The 23,715-nt window shown below is 39.8% G+C and overlaps 1 protein-coding gene across 1 annotated transcript in view; it reads left to right on the top strand.

The window, feature by feature from the left end:
- FGF13 (fibroblast growth factor 13) overlaps positions 1-23,715 on the top strand; it is a 605,359-nt gene that overhangs the window by 349,659 nt on the left and 231,985 nt on the right. The window contains exon 3 of the mRNA XM_032757733.2: positions 16,182-16,349. Coding sequence (XP_032613624.1) covers positions 16,182-16,349 — 168 coding nt within the window. The remainder of the gene's footprint in view (positions 1-16,181; positions 16,350-23,715) is intronic.

Below are 23,715 nucleotides of genomic sequence, written 5' to 3'. Positions count from 1 at the left end.
GTGTGATGTTCCCTTTCCTGTGTCCAAGTGTTCTCATTGTTCAATTCCCACCTATGAGTGAGAACATGCGGTGTTTGGTTTTTGGTCCTTGCGGTAGTTTGCTGAGAATGATGTTTTCCAGCTTCATCCATGTCCCTACAAAGAATGTGAACTCATCATTTTTTATGACTGCATAGTATTCCATGGTGTATATGTGCCACATTTTCTTAATCCAGTCAGGAAATGGTTTTACTCCAGCTGACATTTTTCAAGCTTGTGAAAACTGGCATGTTTCAATTTCTAGAAGACACCAATAAACACTCCCCAAATGACCAGTTTCTCAACATGAATTTAATTAATGGGAAAATCGGAGGCATGTCAGGAGAGACTCACTGACAGGAGCCACTGGAAAAGACAGGGAGGTAAGATTTGGGAAGCTTGTGCTGCCTCCCAGTGTGGACATTACTCCAATGCCATTCAAGAAGAATGAATTCACAGCTGTATTTCCCCTTTGCGTTAGTTTTCCTGTTCCCATGTATGACCTACATTATCTTTTCCATGTCCTTATTGCTGCTTTGAAATAGAGATTTTGACAGAGCTTCCTGTGGGACTACAAGAACTTCAGTCAATAACTAGTGATTTCTATGGCAGCAGAAGGTTTTTAAATTAATGTGGCAGTCTGTACCTTCCATCTGTGAAGGACCAAACCTGCACTCCCTCACCTCTCTCTTTCCTTCTACCTGGTGTTTTTACCATTCCTCCTTCCAATTTTTTTCTGGCCTTGTAGTGCAGGTCTCCTGGTACTGATCTGGACCATGAAACACAGGAAGCCAGAGCCAAATTGGCCAGCAAAGCTTCACGTTTTGTAGAGGATTTAGGCTTCTCCAATACTATGAAGGCCATGATTCTGAGGATTCACAAATATTGCTGGGAGTTGTAGCAGTGTAGCACAAAAAACCTCAAAACATTCTTTTTCTCTCTCTGTGTAAGTTGCAAACAAATTAAGAAGTAAAATGAGAACAGTGTATAAAAAGCAATTGGATAGACATAATCACTTGGCCACAGAAAACCCTGAGTGACAGTAGACCCTTGTCTCCCTGTTCCACCCCTCACTTGTCACAAAGGCCCTCCCCCTACAAACTTAAGGTATAAAGGAGCAGAGAAGAATGAATGCTTTCTCCAGTGAGCTGACTCCCAAGGAGAAAGTAAAAAGGAAGGAGCTGAGCTAGGAATGGTAGTTTATCTTTTGAAACCTCGCCAGTCAGGGTACCACTTCCATAAAAGAGTGAATCATGGGCCAGAGGGAAGCCAGCACTGTTACGCTAGTGAGATTCATATCAAAAACAGTATCAAGAAGAGGGAAGAACCCCCTGACCCATGTAAGCTCTGAAAAAAATTAGAGGTCATCTGGTCAACTCCAGTTGAGGAAATCTGGACTCACACAGATGATGTGGCTTATTCAATAAGGAGTAGAGCTTAGGCTGATTTAGGCTGATCTAGAGGACAGAAACAAGAATGGTGTAGGGGTTCTAGAGAATCAGTTTTTCGAGGATGCTGTTTTGCAAACTGCCCATCATCTTTTCCATCACTGCCATCAATACTCTCCCGCAATGTTAATTATTTGCTGAGTACCTATGTGATCACATTCTACATAGATAGATTTAGTGCAGTGAGACACTACAGGAGAGAGCTAAGTGTGGGATGTCTCTCCTCCTTGCCCAAAGAGTAGAGTTAGCTAATCCACAGTCATTATTTTCCCTTTGTGAAATGTATATCCCAGGGAGTTATTATTATCAAAGGGTATAGTGTCATTAGATGCTGCCTGCCATCAGCCATGACTTCTGTTCATCAGAGTTTTATATTCCTAGTGTGTATAACCAGAATCTAACTACTTCTTCCCAACTACACAACTTCCACTGGTCCTAACTACTGTCACCTGTTGCTTAGATTATAGCAGTAGCCTCCTAACCAGTCTCCCTGCTTCCATCTTTGCCCCCCGGAGTCTGTTCTCTATATAGCAGCAAGAGTGAGCCTTTGAACACATAAGCCAGCTCACATCATTCTTCTGCCTGACACTATCCAGTGGCTGCCCGCCAGTCAGAATTAAAGCCAGAGCTGTTACAATGGCCTACTTGGGCAGACTTCCTTTTACCCTTCTGGCCTCATCTCCCACCTCTCTCCTCTTCAATCTCTCAGTTCCTGCCATACTGGTCTGCTTCATTTTCTACAGAAACAGCAATTCACACTCCTATGTCAGGACCTTTACATTTTTGATACTTCTACTGGAAACTCTTTTCTCCTGGGTATCTCTGTGGCTCACTCTCTTCTGCACTTCCTCCAGCCCCTGCGCCAATGTCTTCTTCTTAGTGAGGCCTTCTATATTATGTAGATTGGGCTAAATTATACTGCAATAGCAGAAAGCTAATTGACACATTAGGAACTTAACTCATAAATAGTTATTTCTCACTTAGGTGGATCTAGCAGCAATTCAGAGCAGCTTCTTTCCAATCAGTGACTCAGATACCCTGGGAGGTCTCAACTTAACAATTTGTTTACTGTCTCTTTACTCCTCACCACCCTCAAATGTGTAAACTATATGAAAGCAAGAATTTTTGTCTGTTCCCCCCCATCTTCTGTATACTGTATGCTTTGAATAGTGCCTGGCATACAGTAGATTTCCAATAAATATTTGTTGGAAGAATGTTGAAAGGTAGTGTGATGAGAAGGAATGGAAAATAAAAACCTCAAAGGAAGCTTCTTTGTGTGTATGTTTTCTTCTCAGGTTAAATACAGTGAAGCTGTGTCAATTCTGCATACCATATTTGGTTATTGTTATAACTATAGAAGGTATGTGGACTTTAAAACCTACTTAGGTTTTCAGTATCAAGATTTGAACATTTCATTTGTTTTCTATTGCTGCCATAACATATTACCACAAACTTAGGGGCTCAAACAACACAAATTGATTATCCTACATTTCTGTAGGTCAGAAGTCAGACACCCATCTCCCTAGGCCAAAATTAAGGTCTTGGCAGGGCTGTATTCCTTTTTGGAGACTCTAGGCAGGATCTGTTTCCTTGCTCCTTTTGATCCTCAGCACGATTCAATTCCTTGCAGAATGGAGATCTCTGCTTTCTTGTTGACTGTCAACTGAGGGCCATCCCTGGCTTCTAGAGACTATGTGTGCTCTTTGGCACATGGCTTCCTTCCTACATCTCCAAAGCCAGCAATGGCAAGCTGAGTCTCCTCAAACTTTTGATCCCTCCTGCCTCTTCTTTCCTTTCATCTCTCTGCTCCACTATTCTACCTTCCTCATTTGATTTTAAGAGTTCATGTGACTACATTGGGCCTATCTGGATAATCCAGGCTAATATCCCCCATCTAAGGGTAAATTGAATAGCAACCTTAATTTGATCTGCAGTCTTAAGGTAACATAGTCATAGGTTCCAGGGATTTAGGACGTGGGCATTTTTGAGGACCATTATTCAGCCTTTCAGAGATATGCAGACAAATAGAAGGTATGGGATAGTTGGTAAGAATGTAGGTTTGCTAGGCATGCAGACCTTGGTTTGAATCAGCTCTGCATCTTGATAGCTGGGTTAATCGGGATATGTTGTAACCTCTTTGACATTCAGTTTTCTCTCTGTTAAATGTGAACATGGGTTGCTATGAATATTAAAAATGATATGTGAAAGCGTATGGTATATAACAAGAACTCTATTTTACTACTTAAAAAAATAATGTGACAATTCCTAATGTTCTGAATCTAAGCATCAAATGCAGCTTAGAGCCAAATGTGGAAGGCATTGCCTTTAATAAAACAAAGGAGGTCAAGTGTTCTTTTGCTAAAACCTCAATTAACCAGCTAGGTTTATAGGGAATGAGAGGGGAGTTAAATATAAGTGTTGATAATTCATTTATACCTAAATCGTTAAATGCTATTTTAAGGACATTTGATGACTTGAGGCTTTCAAAGAAGTCATAATGCCTTTTTCTTAAATAGTAATGCTGCCAAGAGTAAACAAACTAAAATACCATTTGCTTTGAAATTCTTCTCAAACAAATTTGGAGTGTGTTCTAACCTGGCACAATATATTCTTCCATCTGTAATCCCTGCAAGGACAGCCCCCCTGAAAATAAACACCAGCTCTATTTACTGAATGGGGAATTAGAATCTGTGGCAGGCAAGAATGCAAAGAAAAGCACCCATTTAGTTGGAATATTTCTTTCTCTATTAGAATTGTTTAATGGATTTCAACTATCGTAATTGAGAGTTATGTTCTAGTGTTTTCCATTAGCTAAAAATGTGCTTCTTTTAAGTATCTAAGGAGGACAAATTCCTCCACAGCATATAGGTAGAGAAATGCATTTCCTGGAGGTGTTGACCATTTGAGCTTGCAAATTGATGACTATGATGTTGCAGCCAAATTGAACTAACTGCCTTTTGATGAGCTTGAGTGCAGCTTGTGACTAACTAGGGAGATGATTTTACCAGTGCATTCTTTAAATGAAACAAGAGGATCCAAGGACTCATGTCTTGATCAATTGGAAGAGCTTCTCCTACATCCTTTCCTCTACTTCCTCCCTCCTTTTGCTACTACTCTCATCAGTGGCACAGCCACATCACATGGAAAGCCAGGTAGCACAAAGCCAAAATGTCATACACATACTTCATCATATTTCAGAAATGGTTTCTATAGATCAGCCCACCTATGGTATCTGCTTCATGGTTTTTGCCAAAAGGTCAGTCAAGATGGGTTGTTAATGTACTTGAGTGAATTTTCACCATTGTTCTTGGGCATGGAGAAAAGCACCAATAGGTGACAGAAGCATATATGATCACAGAACATTGGCAGGAAGGAAAAGAAGAGAACCCTACCTGCTTGAAAATAAAAGTATTTCCTGACTAATAAGGTAAAATGAGTTTGCTACTTAGATACTTTTGGGGGGTGGTTATGGAAAGATGGAGGTGCACATGATGGCATTGATCATGCTTCCAGTCATATAATTTTCAAGCAACATTTGCGGTATAAGTTTTTTTGCCACTAGCACTAGAACCAAGGAATTCTTGGCGGTCAACTGAGTCCATGGGGTGGGGTCTTCGTGAGGCAGGGAGCTCTGAACACATCCCTGGAGATTTCGGGCAACCATCAGGACCAAACTTCTCGCTTGACCCATGAAATTTGGATCAGAGATTAGGTTTCCAAACACCAAATAAAAGTATGAAGGGGATAGTGATGATGCATAGTTCAGGGCTCCTCCAGCATGCCATGTGAAGAGGTGTGGTGTTGATGAGCACATTTTCTAGGAAGACAGGAGTGTAATGCCTGAGAATGCACTCTATCGTATATCGGTCCTCTGAGCTTTAATACTCCAAAAATTGAAAAGATTGAGAGAAGAAAATAGGCTTTCTCTAGCAATTTAGCCTATAATATTGCCTGAGAAAGGTATTAAGATCAAAGGCTGAGAAGATTTCGGGCAAGAAAGTTTATATGAGTAACTATGACATCACTCTGTGAACCTAACTGGAGTTTCTCTACTAATAGTTGCTAAAGTCAAAGACATGTGTCCAGCGTCACACACACGTGCATGCAAACACACACACACACACACACACACACACACACACACTGGGCCCAGCTGGCTGGAACAACATGCATAGGGCAGTGAGTTTTCTAGAAACTTTGCCTGAAATGTTGGCAGTGACCTCCATAAGTATGCGTGGAGGAAGAGGCAAAATTTAGTGCAAAAACAATGCCTGGAATCGATATGTAAATAATCTTTAACGGCTGCCTAGATGATTCAGTTCCTGGGACACTGTGGCCGGAGGCACTTCACATTTAAAGCAAAGTGAGTGAGACCAAACATTTTTCAATGAAGCCAGTCACATACTGAACATTTTCATGAAATTTCAGACAGCATTTTGAAAGAAATACTGTTAGTCAATTTGATAATCCATAAGCAGTACAGCCATCTTTTTCTCCACTGAGTCATCTCTCCTACTTTGGTTAGACAACCAAAGTGAAGTTCGTGTGAGGCCTTCTCTGGACCAGCAGATATATTGAATTCAGCTTCAGTTACTACTTAGGGAGGATAGATAGATGATAGATAGATAGATGATAGATAGATAGATAGATAGATAGATAGATAGATAGATAGATAGATAGACAGACGGATAGATTTAGAGACAGTGATACGGTTTGGCTGTGTTCCCACCCAAATCTCATCTTGAATTATAGTTTCCATAATTCCTACATATTGTGGGAGAGACCCAGTGGGAGATAATTGAATCATGGGGGTGGTGCCCCCATACTGTTCTCGTGGTAGTGAATAAGTCTCAGAATATCTGATGGTTTTATAAGGGAAAACCCCGTTTGCTTGGTTCTCATTCTCTCTCTTCCCTGATGCCATGTAAGATGTGATTTGCTCCTCCTTGCCTTCCACCATGATGTGAGGCCTCCCCAACCATGTGGAACTGTGAGTCCATTAAACCTCCTTTCCAGTCTGGGGTATGTCTTTATCAGCAGCATGAAAATGGACTAATACAGACAGAGTCTTGCTTTGTCACCAAGGCTTGAGTGGGGTGGCACAATCATAGGTCACTGCAGCCTCGAACTCATGGGCTCAAGCAATCCTCCCACCTCAGCCTCCTGAGTAGCCATGACTACAGGTGTGTGTCACTATGTCTGGCTAATATTTTTTACATTAAAATTTTTTTTGTAGAGATGTGCGCTCACTATGTTGCCCAGGGTGGTCTCAAACTCCTGCATCAGCCTCTCAAAGCCCTTGGATTACAGGTGTGAGCCATTGCACCCACCAGGGAGTACTTAATACATAGGGAATAGTGATCATGGGGTAGGCACTATGCTGGATGCTCCCACCCACATTATCTTTTTTAATTGTTAAAGTGACCTTGTTAGGAATTAAACGTCGAGATTCAGTTTGGTCATCTGTAAGAGATAGGAAATTGATTTGCACAAGGTCATGCTGTAGGTGGTGTTCTTTCCCCAACTTTTAGTTGTGTTTCCACGCGTATACATTTAACTGATGCCCAAATAATGTTTGGCCTCAGAAGAGAAGAGAATTGACCCATACTTAGTACTGACTATGTGACTGTGTGCCAGCTACTGTGCAATGTGCATCTCCAACTTTAATGTGCATAGCAGTCACTTCAGAACCTCGTGAAAATAGATTCTGATTCTGATTCTGCTGATCTGGACTTAGCAGTGCTGCAAGTCTGCATTTCTAACAAGCTCCCAGGTGAAACCCACGATGCTGGGCCAGGATTTACACTTAACAATAGCTATCATCTCATCTTATGGTTGAGGAAACTAAGCCTCAAGGAGTATACAGGACTTGCCCAAGGTCACACTGGTGGTAAGTGGTGGTGGGGGTGGGAGCGGAGCTGTGATTTGAAAGCAGGATAGGTTGATTTTAAGGCCCTTGCAGGTACACTACAATCTGCCGCATCGCCCAAGGTTTTTGAAACTTTCTTCTTAAGAGAGGAGAAAATCCATTTGAATTCCATGCTTGATGAAGGGGCCTGGCACTTTAAAGTCCTAGTTTCTTCTAAAGCTCTTTCTTCTAAGCTCAGAAAAACGTGGTCTTTGCAGTTAATTGTGCATACGTTTATGTTTTTTTCTCTTGCTTCTTCAAATAGACACTTTGGTTTGCCACCCTTGCTTCACCTTGGGAACTCTAAACTACTAAGGCCCAAGCCCCACTCATAGGCCAATTAAACCAGAATCTCTGGAGGTGGGGCCCAAACGTGGGCATGTTGTTAAAGCTCCCCAGGTGATTCTGATGTGCAGCTAGGATAAAGAACCACCGAATTACAAGATGCAAGGAAACAATTTCTGGAAAAATGTAGCCTCAGTCCCCTTTTCCGTGGATGTCATTAAAGAAGGTCCAGTATATTTAACTAGACATTCACCAACAAGATTTCCAATTAGTTCTTGGTACCATTTTATTTTGTGACTGCAAGCTTGGACTGCTCTGAGATTGCAGCCTATATAAAGTTTGAAATGATTCTGTACAGACCCTAAGGGTGGGGAGCTGGTAAGGAGGGATGAGAGTAGAAAGATACAACATCATAGACCAGCTCCAGGGCAAAGACACATGTTGTAGGTCCTGATTTTCTTGGTAACCTAAGATCTTGGGGGGGTATTTTGAAAAATTGAATTTGATTTTATTCAATTCAACAAAACTGGCTAGTCAAGAGATGGTCATTTTTAAAAATAAGAACACAGTGCAGGGTTGGATTAATGCTATAGAACTCTGAGCAAACCACCGTGGTGGGTGAGGCTGGAACAGGGCTTCTGTGTAGAGATGTGTGCTGCTGTGCAATTTTACACAGTGAATAGCGCCACTGCACGAGTATGTAGCAACCCTAGCCTGAGGTGTGGGAAGAAATGCAAATAATTGGATAATCATGGGTGAGAGGGAGAGAGAGAGGAAAGAGGAGAGAGAGAGGAATTTTCACTGGAGAGAGTAAAGAAAGGCTTTACTTAGAGCAGTAATTTTCAACCTTGGCTCTGTAGTCAAATCATCTGAGGAGATTTGAAACCTACCAGTGCTCAGGCCCCAGCCAGGTGATTCTGCTTTAATTGATCTGGTGTGGCAACATGGGTGTTTTGGTTTTAAAAGTCCTCCAGGTGATGCTAATGCTAAACCACAACTGAGAACCACTGGTTTAGATTGCATTCATACTGGGCAGAGGAGAATGCATACAGGCAGAGAAACCTAGGAGAGACAAGTAGCTTGGGAGAGTCGTTCTCCATTCTAAGTGTGATCCTTGACCAGCAGCATCAGCACCACCTGGGAACTTGTTATAAATGCCAATTCTCAAGTTCCATCCCAAACCACCTCAATTAGAAACTCTTGGGTGTGGGTCCGCAGTCAGTCTCAATAAGCCCTCTAGGTGACTGTGAGGCTCACTTAAGTTTGACTTGGACATGAACAACATTTATGGAAAGGGAGTGCAATGAGCTAAAGCTATAAAACTTGAACATAACAAGCTGATGTCAACTCTCCTGATGGTACCATTGAGATGTACAGCAATAACCAGTGTTCTAAGGTGGAATGTACTCCTCTCTAGTCTTACCATATCTTTCTTATCTGTTGGAAACTGTAGCACAGAAAAAAATATATGTCATTCATGCAGGGGCAGAAGACTTCTGGAAGAAGACTCTGCTTTTCTGGTAGTAGCTGCACTTTTCTTCTTAGTGGACCTATTTCTGTCTTCAGGAGGCGGATCTATCCTCCCTGGCCACATGGGCCTTTGGCTGATGGAAAGGCTGGGCTTTGAGGAAGCTGCACACATAAGGTGCAAGAGGATCCCCCAACCTCCCCTTCTTGCTTCTCGTTCCCACCTGGGCCAGGACTTTGGTTGGCTGGGCCCCACCTGCCATTCACAGCAGGCCCCTGAGGCTACTCACAGAATGCCAAGTGATGACACTCAGTAGAGAAAGTCTTTGTCCTATGCTGAGTAAAGACCCCACTGATGTTTAGCAGTGGTGCTTTATGTTTTGCCAGTCAGAGGCGTTCTTTTACCTGGGAGGTTGATGTGCACACCAGTGCATTCCCCTCTCTTCCTGGTCTGCATTGTATGGGTCAAACTCTCCAAAATGGAATAGCTGAGTCCTTGCAGGATGCTGAGCATCTTTGAGGGTCACAAAAGTGTTTCCAGGATTGATGCTAACTCTTCACAAAGAGGTTTGTAGGCCAAAGGGACTTTACCCATCAAGTCCAGTGATTCTCAAGGCAATTTTGCCTTCAGTTGTCAGGGCAGGGATTGGGGGGATTTGACAATGTCTGGAGGCATTTTTTGTTGGCACAACTTTGGGGAGCAGTGCTACTGGCATCTAGTGAGTAGAGGCTAGGGATACAGCTCAACATCCTACAATGGACAAAACAGCCCTTCACAACAAATAATTATTAGGCTTCGAATGTCAAAAGTTCCAGTGTTGAGAAACCCTGACCTAGTCTAAACCCCTTATTTTTGAAATGAGGCAGCTGAGGCTCACAGAGGTGAAATTACATTCTAAAGGTTACACAGAAAGCATCAAGTCGGGGTGAGGCTCCTGGTTTTCGAACTACCAGAGTGCATTGCTCAACAGTTTCATCTCTGGCAGGGACAGTGTTTCCTCCATTGCAGATACCATTTACTTTGTGCCTACTAGGTGCCAGGCAATGGGCTAGACTCTTCATTTATTACTGCTTCATAACGCACACCTTCAATGTAGGCATGACTATCCCTAGAAGTGGCTCATTTTGTGCATGCAAAACAACTGTATGAAAAGTGTTATAGGCCATTAGGAAAGCAAAAATGATTACAAAAGAGACTGAGGCATGGTTCTTGTCCTGGGAGCTTACATTCAAGTTGTGGAGAAAAGATATATGTCAAAATAATGATCATCTAACTTTTTACTTAAGGCCCATGATAATAACCAAAAACCTGTCCCAAGGCACCACAAGATAAATTTCTTAAAATGTATGTGGAAATTAAGAGTTAGGAGAGGGAGCTGACCATATGCCTTAGCATCACGGGAAGGCTACATAGGTCAAAGAGAATTATTTGTGTGTATTATGAGTAAGCACTATCCTAGATCCCACATATAAATGGTCAATGAGACATATGATGTCTCTGCCTCGGGGGGCTTATATTCTTCTAGAGAAAGCCAGACAAGAGAGAAATACATACATATATAAGTAATTATAGATTGTGACAAATTGAAACCTCCCTAACGTGGCTAAAAGGGCATCTCTGAGGAGGTGACATTTTAGTGGAACCCTGAAGGACATAAAGGGGCCACTTGAAGGACATAAAGGGGTACAAGTCCTTGAGGCAGGAGAAAGCCTGGCATATTCTAGATACTAATGGAAAGCTAACGTGAGCCAGAAGAGAGGCATATAATAAAATTCAGGAGGTGGGGGGCCAGCATGGTAGGGAGTTTGCATTTCATTCTACCATGAAAAGAGCAAGTTAGCCTGAAGAAACACAGGATGGATGAAGACCTAGTAATGCTTGGAGAATGAGGGAGGTTGCAAAGGAGAAGGTAACTGAAATTTCCAAACATTTAAAAGTTGTTTCTACCTTGGACAAATTGAAAGACCATTAGCATTGATCTGTTCCATTCAGTGAATTATTTACTTAAGTTACTCATGCACATTTAAACCTGCTAACTTCATAGTGTCCATGGTGGCAGTAAAGCTTAAATCTTATATAGAGATAAGTAGATGGTTAGCTGGGAGGAAAAATGGAGGTCTTGAGCTAACACATCCTCTGGTTGAATGCACTTTTCAGCATGACAGGTGCTCAGTGACATGGAAGAGTAATTGCTCTAATTACCCCATTTTTTTCTCTCTTTCTGATTAGGTAAGGATGTCTGATAATCTGTATATTTTGCCATATTTTCTGTTTCATAGATTTTTAAAGTATTTCATTGTTGGAGTCACTAATATGTGTCTAATAATTTTGATTGGTAGTCCCATTGCTGTCTACATTGCTGTGGCCTTGGTGATCTCAGATTTGCTTTGATTTTAAATCATGTATTATTAATTATGTTCTATTATCTTTCAGAAGAGTTAATTTAAAGGCAAACAGCATCATCATCAAATAATTGAGGGCTTGTTAACTGCTTCTAGCTTGAAGCCAGCAAACCTTGCGAATTACAGTGGCCTGCTGAGGGGGCAGATGCCTCTGTGGCATTGTCAAAACAGTTTCCTAGGCTGTCTCTGGTTGCTTTTCTGTCTTTGAATAAAGGAAAAAGTTTTTTGGAGACAGGAGTAGTCTTGGAAAGTAAAAAATACTGAAGAACCCAATAACTGTCTAATATATTGATGCTTTTACAAAGTTGTCTTACTTTATTTAATTTTTTTGAGATGGTGTCTCACTCTGTCGCCCAGGTTGGTGTGTAGTGGTGCCATCTTGGCTCACTGCAACCTTCGCCTCCTGGGTTCAAGCAATTCTCCTGTCTCAGCCTCCCGAGTAGCTGGGATTACAGGCGTGTGCCACCATGCCTGGCTAATTTTTGTATTTTTAGTAGAGATGGGGTTTTGCCATGTTGGCCAGGCTAGTCTCGAACTCCTGACCTCAGGTGATCCACCTGCCTTGGCCTCCCAAAATGCTGAGATTACAGGCATGAGCCAGCACACCCGGCCAAAGTTGTCTTACTTTAGACTTGTTGACAAACACACTGGAATCCTGGCTACAGGATAGGCTTTTTCAATAACTTACTGTGTGCCTTTTAAAAAGTTGCTTCCCCTCCTGAGTTTTATTTTCCTTATGTTTTAAAACAAAGGAGTGGCATTAAATTATCCCTAAAGAAATTTTGTTTGAAATGACATAGAGGATTGCATCATAGTGTTTGTCATGTACTAAATATTTAGGTAGCTGTTTTCTGAGGCCAATGTTATGTCTATTGATACAACTTTTATAGAGTAAACCAAAACATTCTAAATATAGGAAAGATAAATACTTAACTTATTTAGCTCAAAATATATTTAAAGGATACATTGCATTGGAATTTTTTTATTCTATCAGAGATTAAGGTTTACTATAGATTGGTTCTTTCTTTACCTCTAGTTTGAAATGGGAATACTGTATTTCTGTGAACATGAGTACGTTAGGCCAGGTCAGCAGGCTTAGACTCTGTCAAACTCTCTCCTCTTACCATGACTGCTCCCTGACTGTGTCCTTGACCTTGACAATGGCAGAACAGCACTGCTGCTGCTGAGAAACCAAACCTAGATGCAAGCTTGCCCACCTGATGGTTAGTCAATGGAACAACATTTGCAATGGGAAATAGCTCTTTTATAAATGGTGCTTATAACCATCATCCCACCACTAAATTCACTTATTGTTATCACCTCTGTGTCTGAGTATGCCACCTGTCAGTGTCTGTGTGTCTGTGGATGTGTGGATTTGCACATGTGCACTTGTGTCCTCCTACTCTGCACTACTCCTTTGAGACTTTGGAGTCCTGAATGGGAAAGCTGTGTTTTCAAGGCTGGGGGCACTGCCTATATGGGCAAAATGTTCCCCCAAAGGCCTATTCTTTGGCAGCTATTCTCATGGGGCTCAGCAGCCTTTCAAAAAGCATGGGGCTTCCAGATCCAGAAATAAACCATGAGCCACTTTTAACACCTTATCTGTCTGAAGAGTCGAGTTGAATTTCTGAAATCGGAGGAAGCTTTCTATAAATCTAATGTCTACCTAATCACTGGAATTTCTTGTCCACCTCCAAGACTGGATAAATCTATTTTTGGGTAGGGCAGCAGGAGTCACTGAATGAAAGGTGGACAAATGGTTCACATGAACAGTGGCAAGAGTGGTTGTCAGAGGATAGAGGTCATGTGCAAGAAGGGAATGTACCAGATTGGGTAAAATGGCAGAAAACATTGCACTAAGCCAGGGAAAAAAGAAACCCATTCCTTTTTCCTATCTTAATGGGCTGGATTCTTTGCAGGTCTCCTTTTCCCTTCCTAAAGCTAGTACCCCATGGACGCATTGCATCCTCATCACTTTCTTAGGGAATTAGAACAAAGCTACCCACCTATCTTACTGCTGGAGTCTTGTGGGAAGTCATCTTTCATTCTTTCTGCTGTCAACTGCACATACAGCCAGCCTCTTACTTGAGGGAGCCCTGGGAATAAGTGCATTTGATATAACAGTTTTAATTTTCCATCCAAAATATCTCTAATTAAAGAGATTTTATAAGCCAGAGTAATGTGTTGCCTATACAGTGCCACTTCTGGTTTAAAAAAAATCAGTGTTTCTAGCTCTTTTGCCAACATAAAAACAAACTACTGTTGGTTGACTACTCTTTTTTTTCTGTTTTGCTTGAATTGACTGACATTTGAGGTATTGAGTAGAGACAGCCTGAGACCCAAAGCTGACCCATTAACTCCCAGATGTTCACGATTTCCAAGGAAATGTTCTGCGCCTGTGGTTATTGTTCTGATGACTCCTTAAACACTCTCATCTTGGCACCTTTTGCACTTGCTAAATTCAATTTGAAGAAAGAACAGAAGACAGGGAGAATTTTGTGGAAAGCAATTATCCTGCACTTTTATGACCTTCATGTTTTTCCCATCATGATGAATTTTGGGGTTAGCACTTGTATCAGTCAGCATGTAGCTTTCACTAGAATTTTGTTGTGTGTTACAGATAACCAGTCGTATCTAATTAAACAATAATGATGCCAGTACAAGGCATTTTCTGGGAATTAACGACCAGCTGGGAAAAGCTGATGGCTGGAGAGTCAGCCAAAGGCTATTAGCTTCAGTCCACTAGTAATCTCCAGAAATGCCCATTTGTGACATCATTGTTGGTATTGAACAATGAAAATGGAAGACAATTTACTGTTATTTGTCGCGTACTTCTGAATAACAAATTCCTTATGCATTGTCAAAAAGTCATTTTTTCTCTTTTATCCTCGAATTGTCTTTCAGTCTTATAATATGTTTTCTATACAGCAGTGGGTGAAAATGGAATTTCTCAGTTTCCAAATAATCATGGGTGCTTCTTTTTTTAAAGAGTTCCAATTTGGGGAGTTTTATTTAAATATTTTGGATGGTAAAACTAGAATTTGTCTTCAGCTGTGATGCTGGGATTTGATGAGTGTCTATATTATCATAACTATCTGCTCATGGCAGGAAATGGTTACAAATGTTTTGAATAGCAGCTGTTGCTAGCAAAGATGTGCATTCAATAACGAGATTCTAAGAAGTTACAGTCACATTCCTAGTAGATGAAGGGAACTCTCTACGGAAAAAGCTATTGTGGTGTGTCTATATAATATTTTTGATTGCTGCTGCTGAGTGCTAGAGGAAAATAGAGAACTGACTAAAATATCACCATCACCATCTTGCATAATTTAATGACTTATAAAGGAAGACAACAATCCCTCATAGAGTCAATCTATTAAGAACTTGTTCTAAACTCAAAATACTAATTTAAAAGTTATGTTGATTTTTATACCATTTTTTCCTTAACATGAAAGGAAGTTCTTAAAGCCCCTTAAGATCCCAGCCAATGAGCTAGGAATGTTTTACCCAACACAGAAGCTTCATATCCCATCTAAATTCAGCCACCATTTGTTTATTTATTTATTTATTTTTACAAACACCACGGCATTATTCACCCCACAAGAAATTTGCTAGTAGTATCAGTCCTCCTAAATGCATGTTAAGTGTATGCATTTCGGGTAGTAGAATGAGTCAGCTCCAGCTCGTCATTAATCATAGCTTTGGAGGCACTGACTCACTTCTGGTGAAATGGAATGGCCTCGTTGGGAAGGGTGTGAAAGAAAAAAATTCATGCTGGGGTCAGTTCTGTGTTTCTGAAAATGCAGATCAAATTTGCACCTATTTTCTTGGAAGGTTTTCAGAATAGAGAATGTAACAGTGAACCCTATAAAGGCAGATATCTTGCTTTTGCAGGGAATAAAAATAATAGTGATACAAAAACACTAGTGATACACTTAGGAAGCATATAAAGAGCCTAGAAGGAAAAATGTGAACTGAGAGGATCCTGGTGTATACCTACCGCCAAAATTGTTAAACCAGGCCTGGCTCTTTTACAATCCCACAAGGTAGTCCTTTGACCAAGTGTTGTTTCGTAGGCTCTCAGCTGGAATCTCTTGTCTTCATTAAGGGGTTTTGAACATCTGAAGAATGTTTGCAACAGCTTCAGTTCTCTTTGGAAATCAAAGAGTAAAGAGCAGTGACTGATTCTTGTCTGTCTCTGTGTATACTGCTTGGAAGTAAGGCCCTCACCAGGAGCAGACCAAGAAAAGAAACAGAAGCAAATTTACTGATAATTGGTGGACATTAGCCGGTTTAACCTATAAATATTTATATGGTACTCATTCTGAAACCTGTAAGTTCTACATGGTGTTTATTTAGATACAACATGTTTATCGATATTAAAATACGTTTTTGCACTTGGGTATGATTTAACACTGTTTTTCATTGTACTAGCAACAGAGGTATATATAGTCGAGTAGCTATTCCCAAGGCTTTAGTATTTTAAACTAAGCTCGTTAAAATAAAATCACCAAGCTATTAGATGTTTTTCTTTGAAACTTTTCTTAGGGCTGTTGTTTCTTTAGTCTTCCCTGGGAGTATATTTGATTTAAGACATTCGCTGCTTTTCTGAGGCTCTAACTTGAGTTCATTTTGTTATGTGGTGACCACAGTTCTGGATGACGCCCCCCCTGGCACACAGGAATACATTATGTTACGACAAGATTCCATCCAATCTGCGGAATTAAAGAAAAAAGAGTCCCCCTTTCGTGCTAAGTGTCACGAAATCTTCTGCTGCCCGCTGAAGCAAGTACACCACAAAGAGAACACAGAGCCGGAAGGTTTGTGCACGACAGACGCGTGTTTTGCTTGTTTTCTCTCATTCTTCTTTCTTTCTCTTTCTTTTGGATTGTGCATTGCCCTCTGGTGTGCTGTGTGTTGTTCAGGCCCTGCCATAGCTAGGAGGCCCCCTGGCTGGCTGGTGAAAGTGTTATACAGTCTCAGATGGGACGCTGTATAATATGGTCATCTCTGGCACGGCGCACAGCGTCACCCTGCTTTTCACAGCTGAAACATTTTCAGTTGCTGTCATTTTACTGCCCCATTTGGGCTGGCAAAGTTGCTCGCTTCTGTAGCCAACATCTGGCCAATTCTGTTCCCATCACCTTGCATTCCTGAAGCAGCAGTCAGCTGAGGAATGAAACTTCTAAAATGAAATAATGAGAAGATTGTTTCAAAAATTTTCAACTCTCCTTCACTCCATAAAGCTTCTGCATTGCACTCGAAGAATGCTCATGGTCTACTTAGTTTGCTGAAGCAGGCCCAGATTACCTGTATAATGCACGCCCCGTTGCACTTTGCCATGGTAAAATGCATGCCTCAAGGAAACTATCAGTAGTTTGTTTTTTCTTTTCAGCTCAAGTACAGGTTTGGACAACTCTACTTGCTGTTACTTAAACTGAGGTTAATAAGGTACTCATTGCAATCCATATCACAAATATATCTTCAAAGTATTTCATCTGGCCAGAAATGATATTTATTCATTGTTTCCAACATTTTTGCATCTATCAAAGAGAAATATTTTTCACATTGCAAATAAAATGTGGTAAATTTATTGCCGTCTGTTTACATTCCAGCTCCCAAAATAACACCTGAGAATTATAATGTAAATGCTAATACTTATTGTTAAACAGCCCATTTTCCCTCATTAAATATCACTGAGGCAGTTTACCAATGAATAACATTTGGAAGTGACAAAATTCACCTGTTCTTTGGCAGTTGGTGTATACTTTTGCATTAGTGGTTTTTGTATAATTTCTAAAAGCGACCTTGTTTCTATTTCAAGTTGCCCTTTTGCATCATTATGGGAATCCTTATAATTGTCTTTCTGATATGGGAAAGACTGGCATGTGGGTTAAAATTCGGTGAGTAAATGAATTTCTCCAAATGCACTCTAGTCCATAGTTTTGGAAGCAAAACTTCACAACTCAAAGTTTCCCCTTTTCTTCTTTCCAAATAGAGTTTTAGACAATCATTGGCAGAAAATGAGAAGCCTACATGTATCTGTGTTTAATTCAGCAATAGAATAGAGTACTCATATTCTACCCATACTTTTGGTATCTAAACTATTCACGTTGAGTGTGACCACCGACTTCCACACATATTCATCCGGAGGTATAAATGGTGAACTTTTACAGTGAGTAAAAGCAATCATTTGGTTGTTTAGTGGAGAAGATAACTAACTTTATTTGTACTTTAATGAAACAAAAAATTTTAACCAGTGACAATTACTTTACTATATATACTACATTCCAATATTTTCTGCTTTCTTTTCTCTAAAAATTATAAATACACACACACACACACACACACACACACACACACACACACACAGAGTTTTTGTACTTGCAAATCAGCCTAAAAATCAAAATTTGGTTTCGTTAAGAAAAATAAGCCAGTTAAGAAGCAACTGGTTAAATTCGATCAAGCGATCAGTTACATAATTAAAATATTTTTAACAATATTTCAGATTTTAAAAAACAGTTAAGACCCCATTCCTTTTATTATTACATATAATTTTGACAGGATCTGTTATTTTCAAGTACCATCTGGAGTGTATTGTAAATACTGTTATGAATATTTTCAGATATAGAGAATTCTTAAGAGAATAGGTAGCAGTTAGACTCTCTTCTACAAAGTTTGGGTGGTTTTTGATCTGTCATTTAATCCACATATTGAGCTGTTGCCATTGTGTTTAATGGGGCTGCCATCCTTTCACTTGTGTACTGTGATGATGGGCATTGTCTTCTTTCAGACTGGAGATTTTCCTTAGTCTTGCCCTCCTTCCAGGTCCTCCTGCCACCATATCAAGGCGAATATTTCTGTCTTTATTCTTATGAATGATTTGTAACTAGTATTAAAGTCAGAGGTTTTCTGGGATGACATTTAAATACTATTTGCAATCTTACTGTACCCCCTCAAACAAGATCCCAGAATCTAATGATGAACTCAGACCTTAAAATGAAAACACTTGATCTCTACACAAATTAACAGGATCCAGAAGACTTTAGATGGGGGCAAAAGAAAACATGCTGTGGAGCTGATCTTGGATAAATAAGGAAACATTGCCAAGAAATTAACATGCTTACTTCATGTAGGATATCGAAGCTCATCATTTCCAGGAGGTGAAGTAACTATGGGTTTGGAAGGGTTCACTGGTCATTCTGGCAACCTGGAAGATTTTTGCAGGACTGTTTTTTAATTGCCGTAAGTTATAGTGTTCGGTTCCCTCTTAAAGTTGTTGTGACATTTTATTATAATTAGTAGAAATAAAAGACCTCTTTTTTTTTTAACAAATGGATAGACTTATGGATATTATTTTATTAAAGAAGTTATACTAGCATTTTGGTTTTTGAGGTATTTAAAAAATGCAATGTTGATACTCCCTGTCATAGCCTCGGTGCCAAAACATGAGACCTTAATTGACCTTGGCTGTGGATGCCCACCAATTCTACAGCAGGTGAAGGCAATGGACAGGGTGGTTAAGCCATACATTGTTTGATCTATGCAATGCCAACATGCTAGTATAACTTCTTCTAATGAGGTTATTTTTTAATGCAATGTTAAAACCCCCAAATGAAAAATTAAAAAAAAATTTAAGCCTTTTGGGGAAATAAATGTTTGAATTGCATAAGCTTTAGAAATGATTAAACAGGTTTATGTGTATTGTGATACAGTTGGAATTACTAAATTGATAAAAATTACCCAACTCTTTTTTAATTAGTATAGATAAAGTCTTGCTGTTTCTTTTGTTTGGCAGTGGTTTAAAAGGGCTGGGCTATTTTCATAGTTTATGACCTCTTAAGATTTGCTAGAGATAATTTAACGTTGTTTATAGTCACCCATCTTTTTAAAGATATTTTTGTCTTATGTCCAGGGCCCTCAGAATCCATACAAAATAATACATAAAGGGACTGAAATATCTCACTGGCTTTTCAGGATACACGAAGGCCAAATTAAACTTTGCCAATACCAGGTTTCTATTTATGAATATCCAATTCCAAAAAAGTTTTTAAATCTGTTCCAAACATTTGCGATTTTCAGTGACATGATTATTTCTATAAAAACCACTTATGATGTAATATTATGTGACTGCTGGAATTTGGCTGAATAAGTGCACACAAGTATCTGAGAGTCTAATTTGGCCCTGTACCAGCAATGTTCTTTGTTAAAAGAAAGCCACATAGAGAGTGGAGATCATTACCAAAATCTTTTTCTTACTGTTCCAGGAGCCTTTTGGCAAAAGAAAGTATAAGCTTCATAGCTTTATTCTTTTGTTCACTTTATCTTTCTGTGCCATTTGCGCCAAAATGAAATCACTAATTTAGAGTAACTCCTGGAAGCCAATCTAATATTAGCATAGTTGTCATTTCCTAAATGCCACTCCTTGGGCTTTTACTGATGTTCGAAGATTGTTAAAGAGAATCATAGCAAGATAAACATGCTTGCAAGTAGATAGGGTTGGAAATCTACAGGGAAAAATAAATCATGGATTCCCAGTGTTTGCTTTTAGGGTTGAAAATTCTGATTACAATAGTAAATGTGAAGAAATTAATGCAACATAGGAAAGTAGTACAGAGCTTGGTGATTTGTCACCATCTTTTTATCAGGCATTTGGGCTCTTTGCTATAGTCCTGTTTTCATGTGATTACACACACACACACACACACACGCATGCACACACACACGTTCTGTCTCCCTTAGGGCATTCGTAACCTTTTTATTCAGAGAGCCATCCAACCATCGTGGCTTTGGTTGGAGAAGAGAATCTGTGCTGGAGATTGATGATAAAGTATGGCAGCTTCCACCAACCAAGAGAAAGCAAAATTACATGCTAAATGGTAAGGGGGTATACTTGTAACTACCATGTCTGTTACTCTGATAATGCGTTGGGTTATTCCAGAAAGAGCATACATCACCATGAATATCAGTCTTACCTTAATCATGGGAGAGGAAGAAGTCAGAGGAATGCTGAGGAACATGCTGAGGGAAATGTTTTTCATCTTCATGTTTTTTCAACATTGTTGTTTCCTGTTGTGCCTTCCTCATCTTAATGCTAATTTTCCTTTTGAGAAAAATGTGTCAGCATTAATTTGAATTAATAGTTAAATAAAACTAAACTATGGTTATTAAATCATTTTGTCACTAAGCTAGAGTTGGGTAATAACCTCTGATGCTTGTCAGCTGAAAATATCTTGACTTTCAGGAACGACCTAACTAGGTTCCATGTCTGTCTCCTTTAGAATAATTGAGGGGACATTCCTATTCTATTAGAAAAGCATGGGGCCTTGGTTTGCATTTCTTTAATGATCAGTGATAATGAACTTTTTTTTCTAATGTGTTTGTTGGCTGCATGAATGTCTTCTTTTGAGAAGTGCCTGTTCATGTCCTTTGCCCACTTTTTAATGGGGTTGTTTAGTTTTTCCCTTGTAAATTTGTTTAAGTCCCTTTTAGGCTCTGGATATTAGACCTTTGCCAGATGGACAGATTGCAAACATTTTCTCCCATTTTATAGGTTGTCTGTTCACTCTGTTGATAGTTTCTTTTGCTGTGCAGAAGCTCTTTAGTTTAATTAAATCCCATTTGTCAATTTTTGCTTTTGTTGCAATTGCTTTTGACGTTTTCATTATGAAATCTTTGCCCGTGCCTATGTCCTGAATGGCATTGCCTAGATTTTCTTCTAGGATTTTTATACTTTTGGGTTTTATATTTAAGTCTTTAATCCATCTTGAATTAAGTTTTGTATAAGGTACAAGGAAGAGGTCCAGTTCCAATTTTGTGCATATGGCTAGCCAGTTCACCCAGCACCATTTACTAAGTAGGGAATCCTTTCCCAACTCCTTGTTTTTGTCAAGTTTGTCAAAGATCAGATGGTTGTAGATGTGCGGTCTTATTTCTGAGTTCTCTATTCTGTTCCATTGTTGTATGTGTCTGCTTTTGTACCAGTACCATGTTGTTTTGGTTACTGTACCCTTACAGCATAGTTTGAAGTCAGGTAGCGTGATACCTCCAGCTTTCTTTTTGCTTAGGATTGTCTTGGCCATGCAGGCTCTTTTTGGTCTCATATGAATTGTAAAATTGTTTTTTTCTAATTCTGTGAATAATGTCAATGGTAGTTTAATGGGAATAGCATTAAATCTATAAATTACTTTGGGCAGTATGACCATTTTAAACATATTTATTTTTTCTATCCATGAGCATGGAATGTTTTTCCATTGGTTTGTGTCCTCTGATTTATTTTGAGCAGTGGTTTATAGTTCCCTTGAAGAGGTGTTTCACTTCCCTTGTTAGCTATATTCCTAGGTATTTTATTCTCTTTGTAGCAATTGTGAATGGGAGTTCATTCATGATTTGGCTGTCTGCTTGTCTGTTGTTGGTGTATAGGAATGCTTACACACCATTCCTAGAGAGTCACAATGCATATGAGTATATGAAAGGTTTTAAAGAGTCTTGCAGATTAGGAAGCTGTCTAACTTAGGCAATTCAGTGGTAAACAGCATTTTGCACATTGATTTTGGATCCTGAGACTTTGCTGAGGTTGCTTATCATCTTAAGAAGCTTTTGGCCTGAGACAATGGGGTTTTCTAGATAATAGGATCACATCATCTGCAAAGAAAGACAATTTGACTTCCTCTCTTCCTATGTGAATACTCTTTATTTCTTTCTCTTGCCTGATTGCCCTGGCCAGAACTTCCAATACTGTGTTGAATAGGATTGGTGAGAGACGGCATCCTTGTCTTGTGCTGGTTTTCAAGGGGAATGCCCCCAGCTTTTGTCCATTCAGAATGATACTGGCTGTGGGTTTGTCATAAATGGCTCTTATTATTTTGAGGTATGTTCCTTCAATAACTAGTTTATTGAGAGTTTTTAACATGAAGGGGTGTTGAATTTTATTGAAGACATTTTCTGCGTCATTAGAGAAATGCAAATCAAAGCCACAGTGAGGTACCATCTCATGCCAGTCAGAATAGTGATTATTAAAATGTTAAGAAACAACAGATGGTGGCAAGGCTGTGGAGAAATAGGAATGCTTTTCCACTGTTGGTGGGAATGTAAATTAGTTCAACCATTGTGGAAGACAGTGTGGCAATTCCTCAAAGACCTGGAACCAGAAATACCATTTGACCCAGCTATCCCATTACTGGGTATATACTTAAAGGAATATAAATCATTCTGTTATAAAAATACATGCATACATATGTTCACTGCAGCACTATTCACAGTAGCAAAGACATAGAATGAACCTAAATGCCCATCAATGATAGGCTGGATAAAGAAAATGTGGTATATATACACTGTAGAATACTATGCAGCCATAAAAAGGAACAAGATCATGTCCTTTGCAGGGACATGGATGGAGCCAGAGGCCATTATCCTCAGCAAACTAACACAGGAACAGAAAACCAAACGCCACATGTTCTCACATGTAAGTGGGAGCTGAACAATGAGAACACATAGACACAGGGAGGGGAACAACACATGCTGGAGCGTGTTGAGGCGGGGGGCCTGGGGGGAGGGAGAGCATCAGGAAAAATAGCTAATGCATGCTGGGCTTAATATTTTGGTGATGGTTTGATAGGTGCAGCAAACCACCATGGCACACATTTACCTATGTAACAAACCTGCACATCCTGCACATGTACACCGGAACTTAAAAAGAAAAGCATGGGACCATGTGTTCTGGTGACTCTGAAGAGATAAGAAGACTTTATTCTCAACCTTTTTATTTCAAAGCCACTTTTTTCTTTCATGACTTAGGGCCACCCTGCCTTTGCTTTATGACCTGAAGGATCACAAAATGACACAAGACAATTTTCTTTGCTCATTGAAGCAAATGGCAGCTTAATTGCAGAGTCACAAGAAAGATAAAAAAAAGTTAGTCCAAATTAATGCCAGAAATCTGGTGGCCTTGGTCATTAGCAGTGAGTAAACATTATCCTCTCCCCACAAAGTATTTAATTCTGTTTCTCTTACAGCTTATGTCCTGATAACGTTAGGAAACCAGCAATGGCAATGAAACCCATTCTTTCTTCCCTCTTATTTCCCCTACCTTATGGCAGCAAGCACAAAATGAAGTCATATTTTGGGGATAGTTTCTACTCTCTGGAAAACTTACAGTCTAATCAAGAAGTATGTATAGTAGCCAGT

This window comes from Hylobates moloch, unplaced genomic scaffold (assembly GCF_009828535.3).
Source record: "Hylobates moloch isolate HMO894 unplaced genomic scaffold, HMol_V3 SCAFFOLD_7, whole genome shotgun sequence".
Taxonomy (NCBI): Eukaryota; Metazoa; Chordata; class Mammalia; order Primates; family Hylobatidae; genus Hylobates; species Hylobates moloch.
Note: the sequence above shows the minus strand (reverse complement) of the source record. Positions and strands in the feature narration are given on the sequence as shown.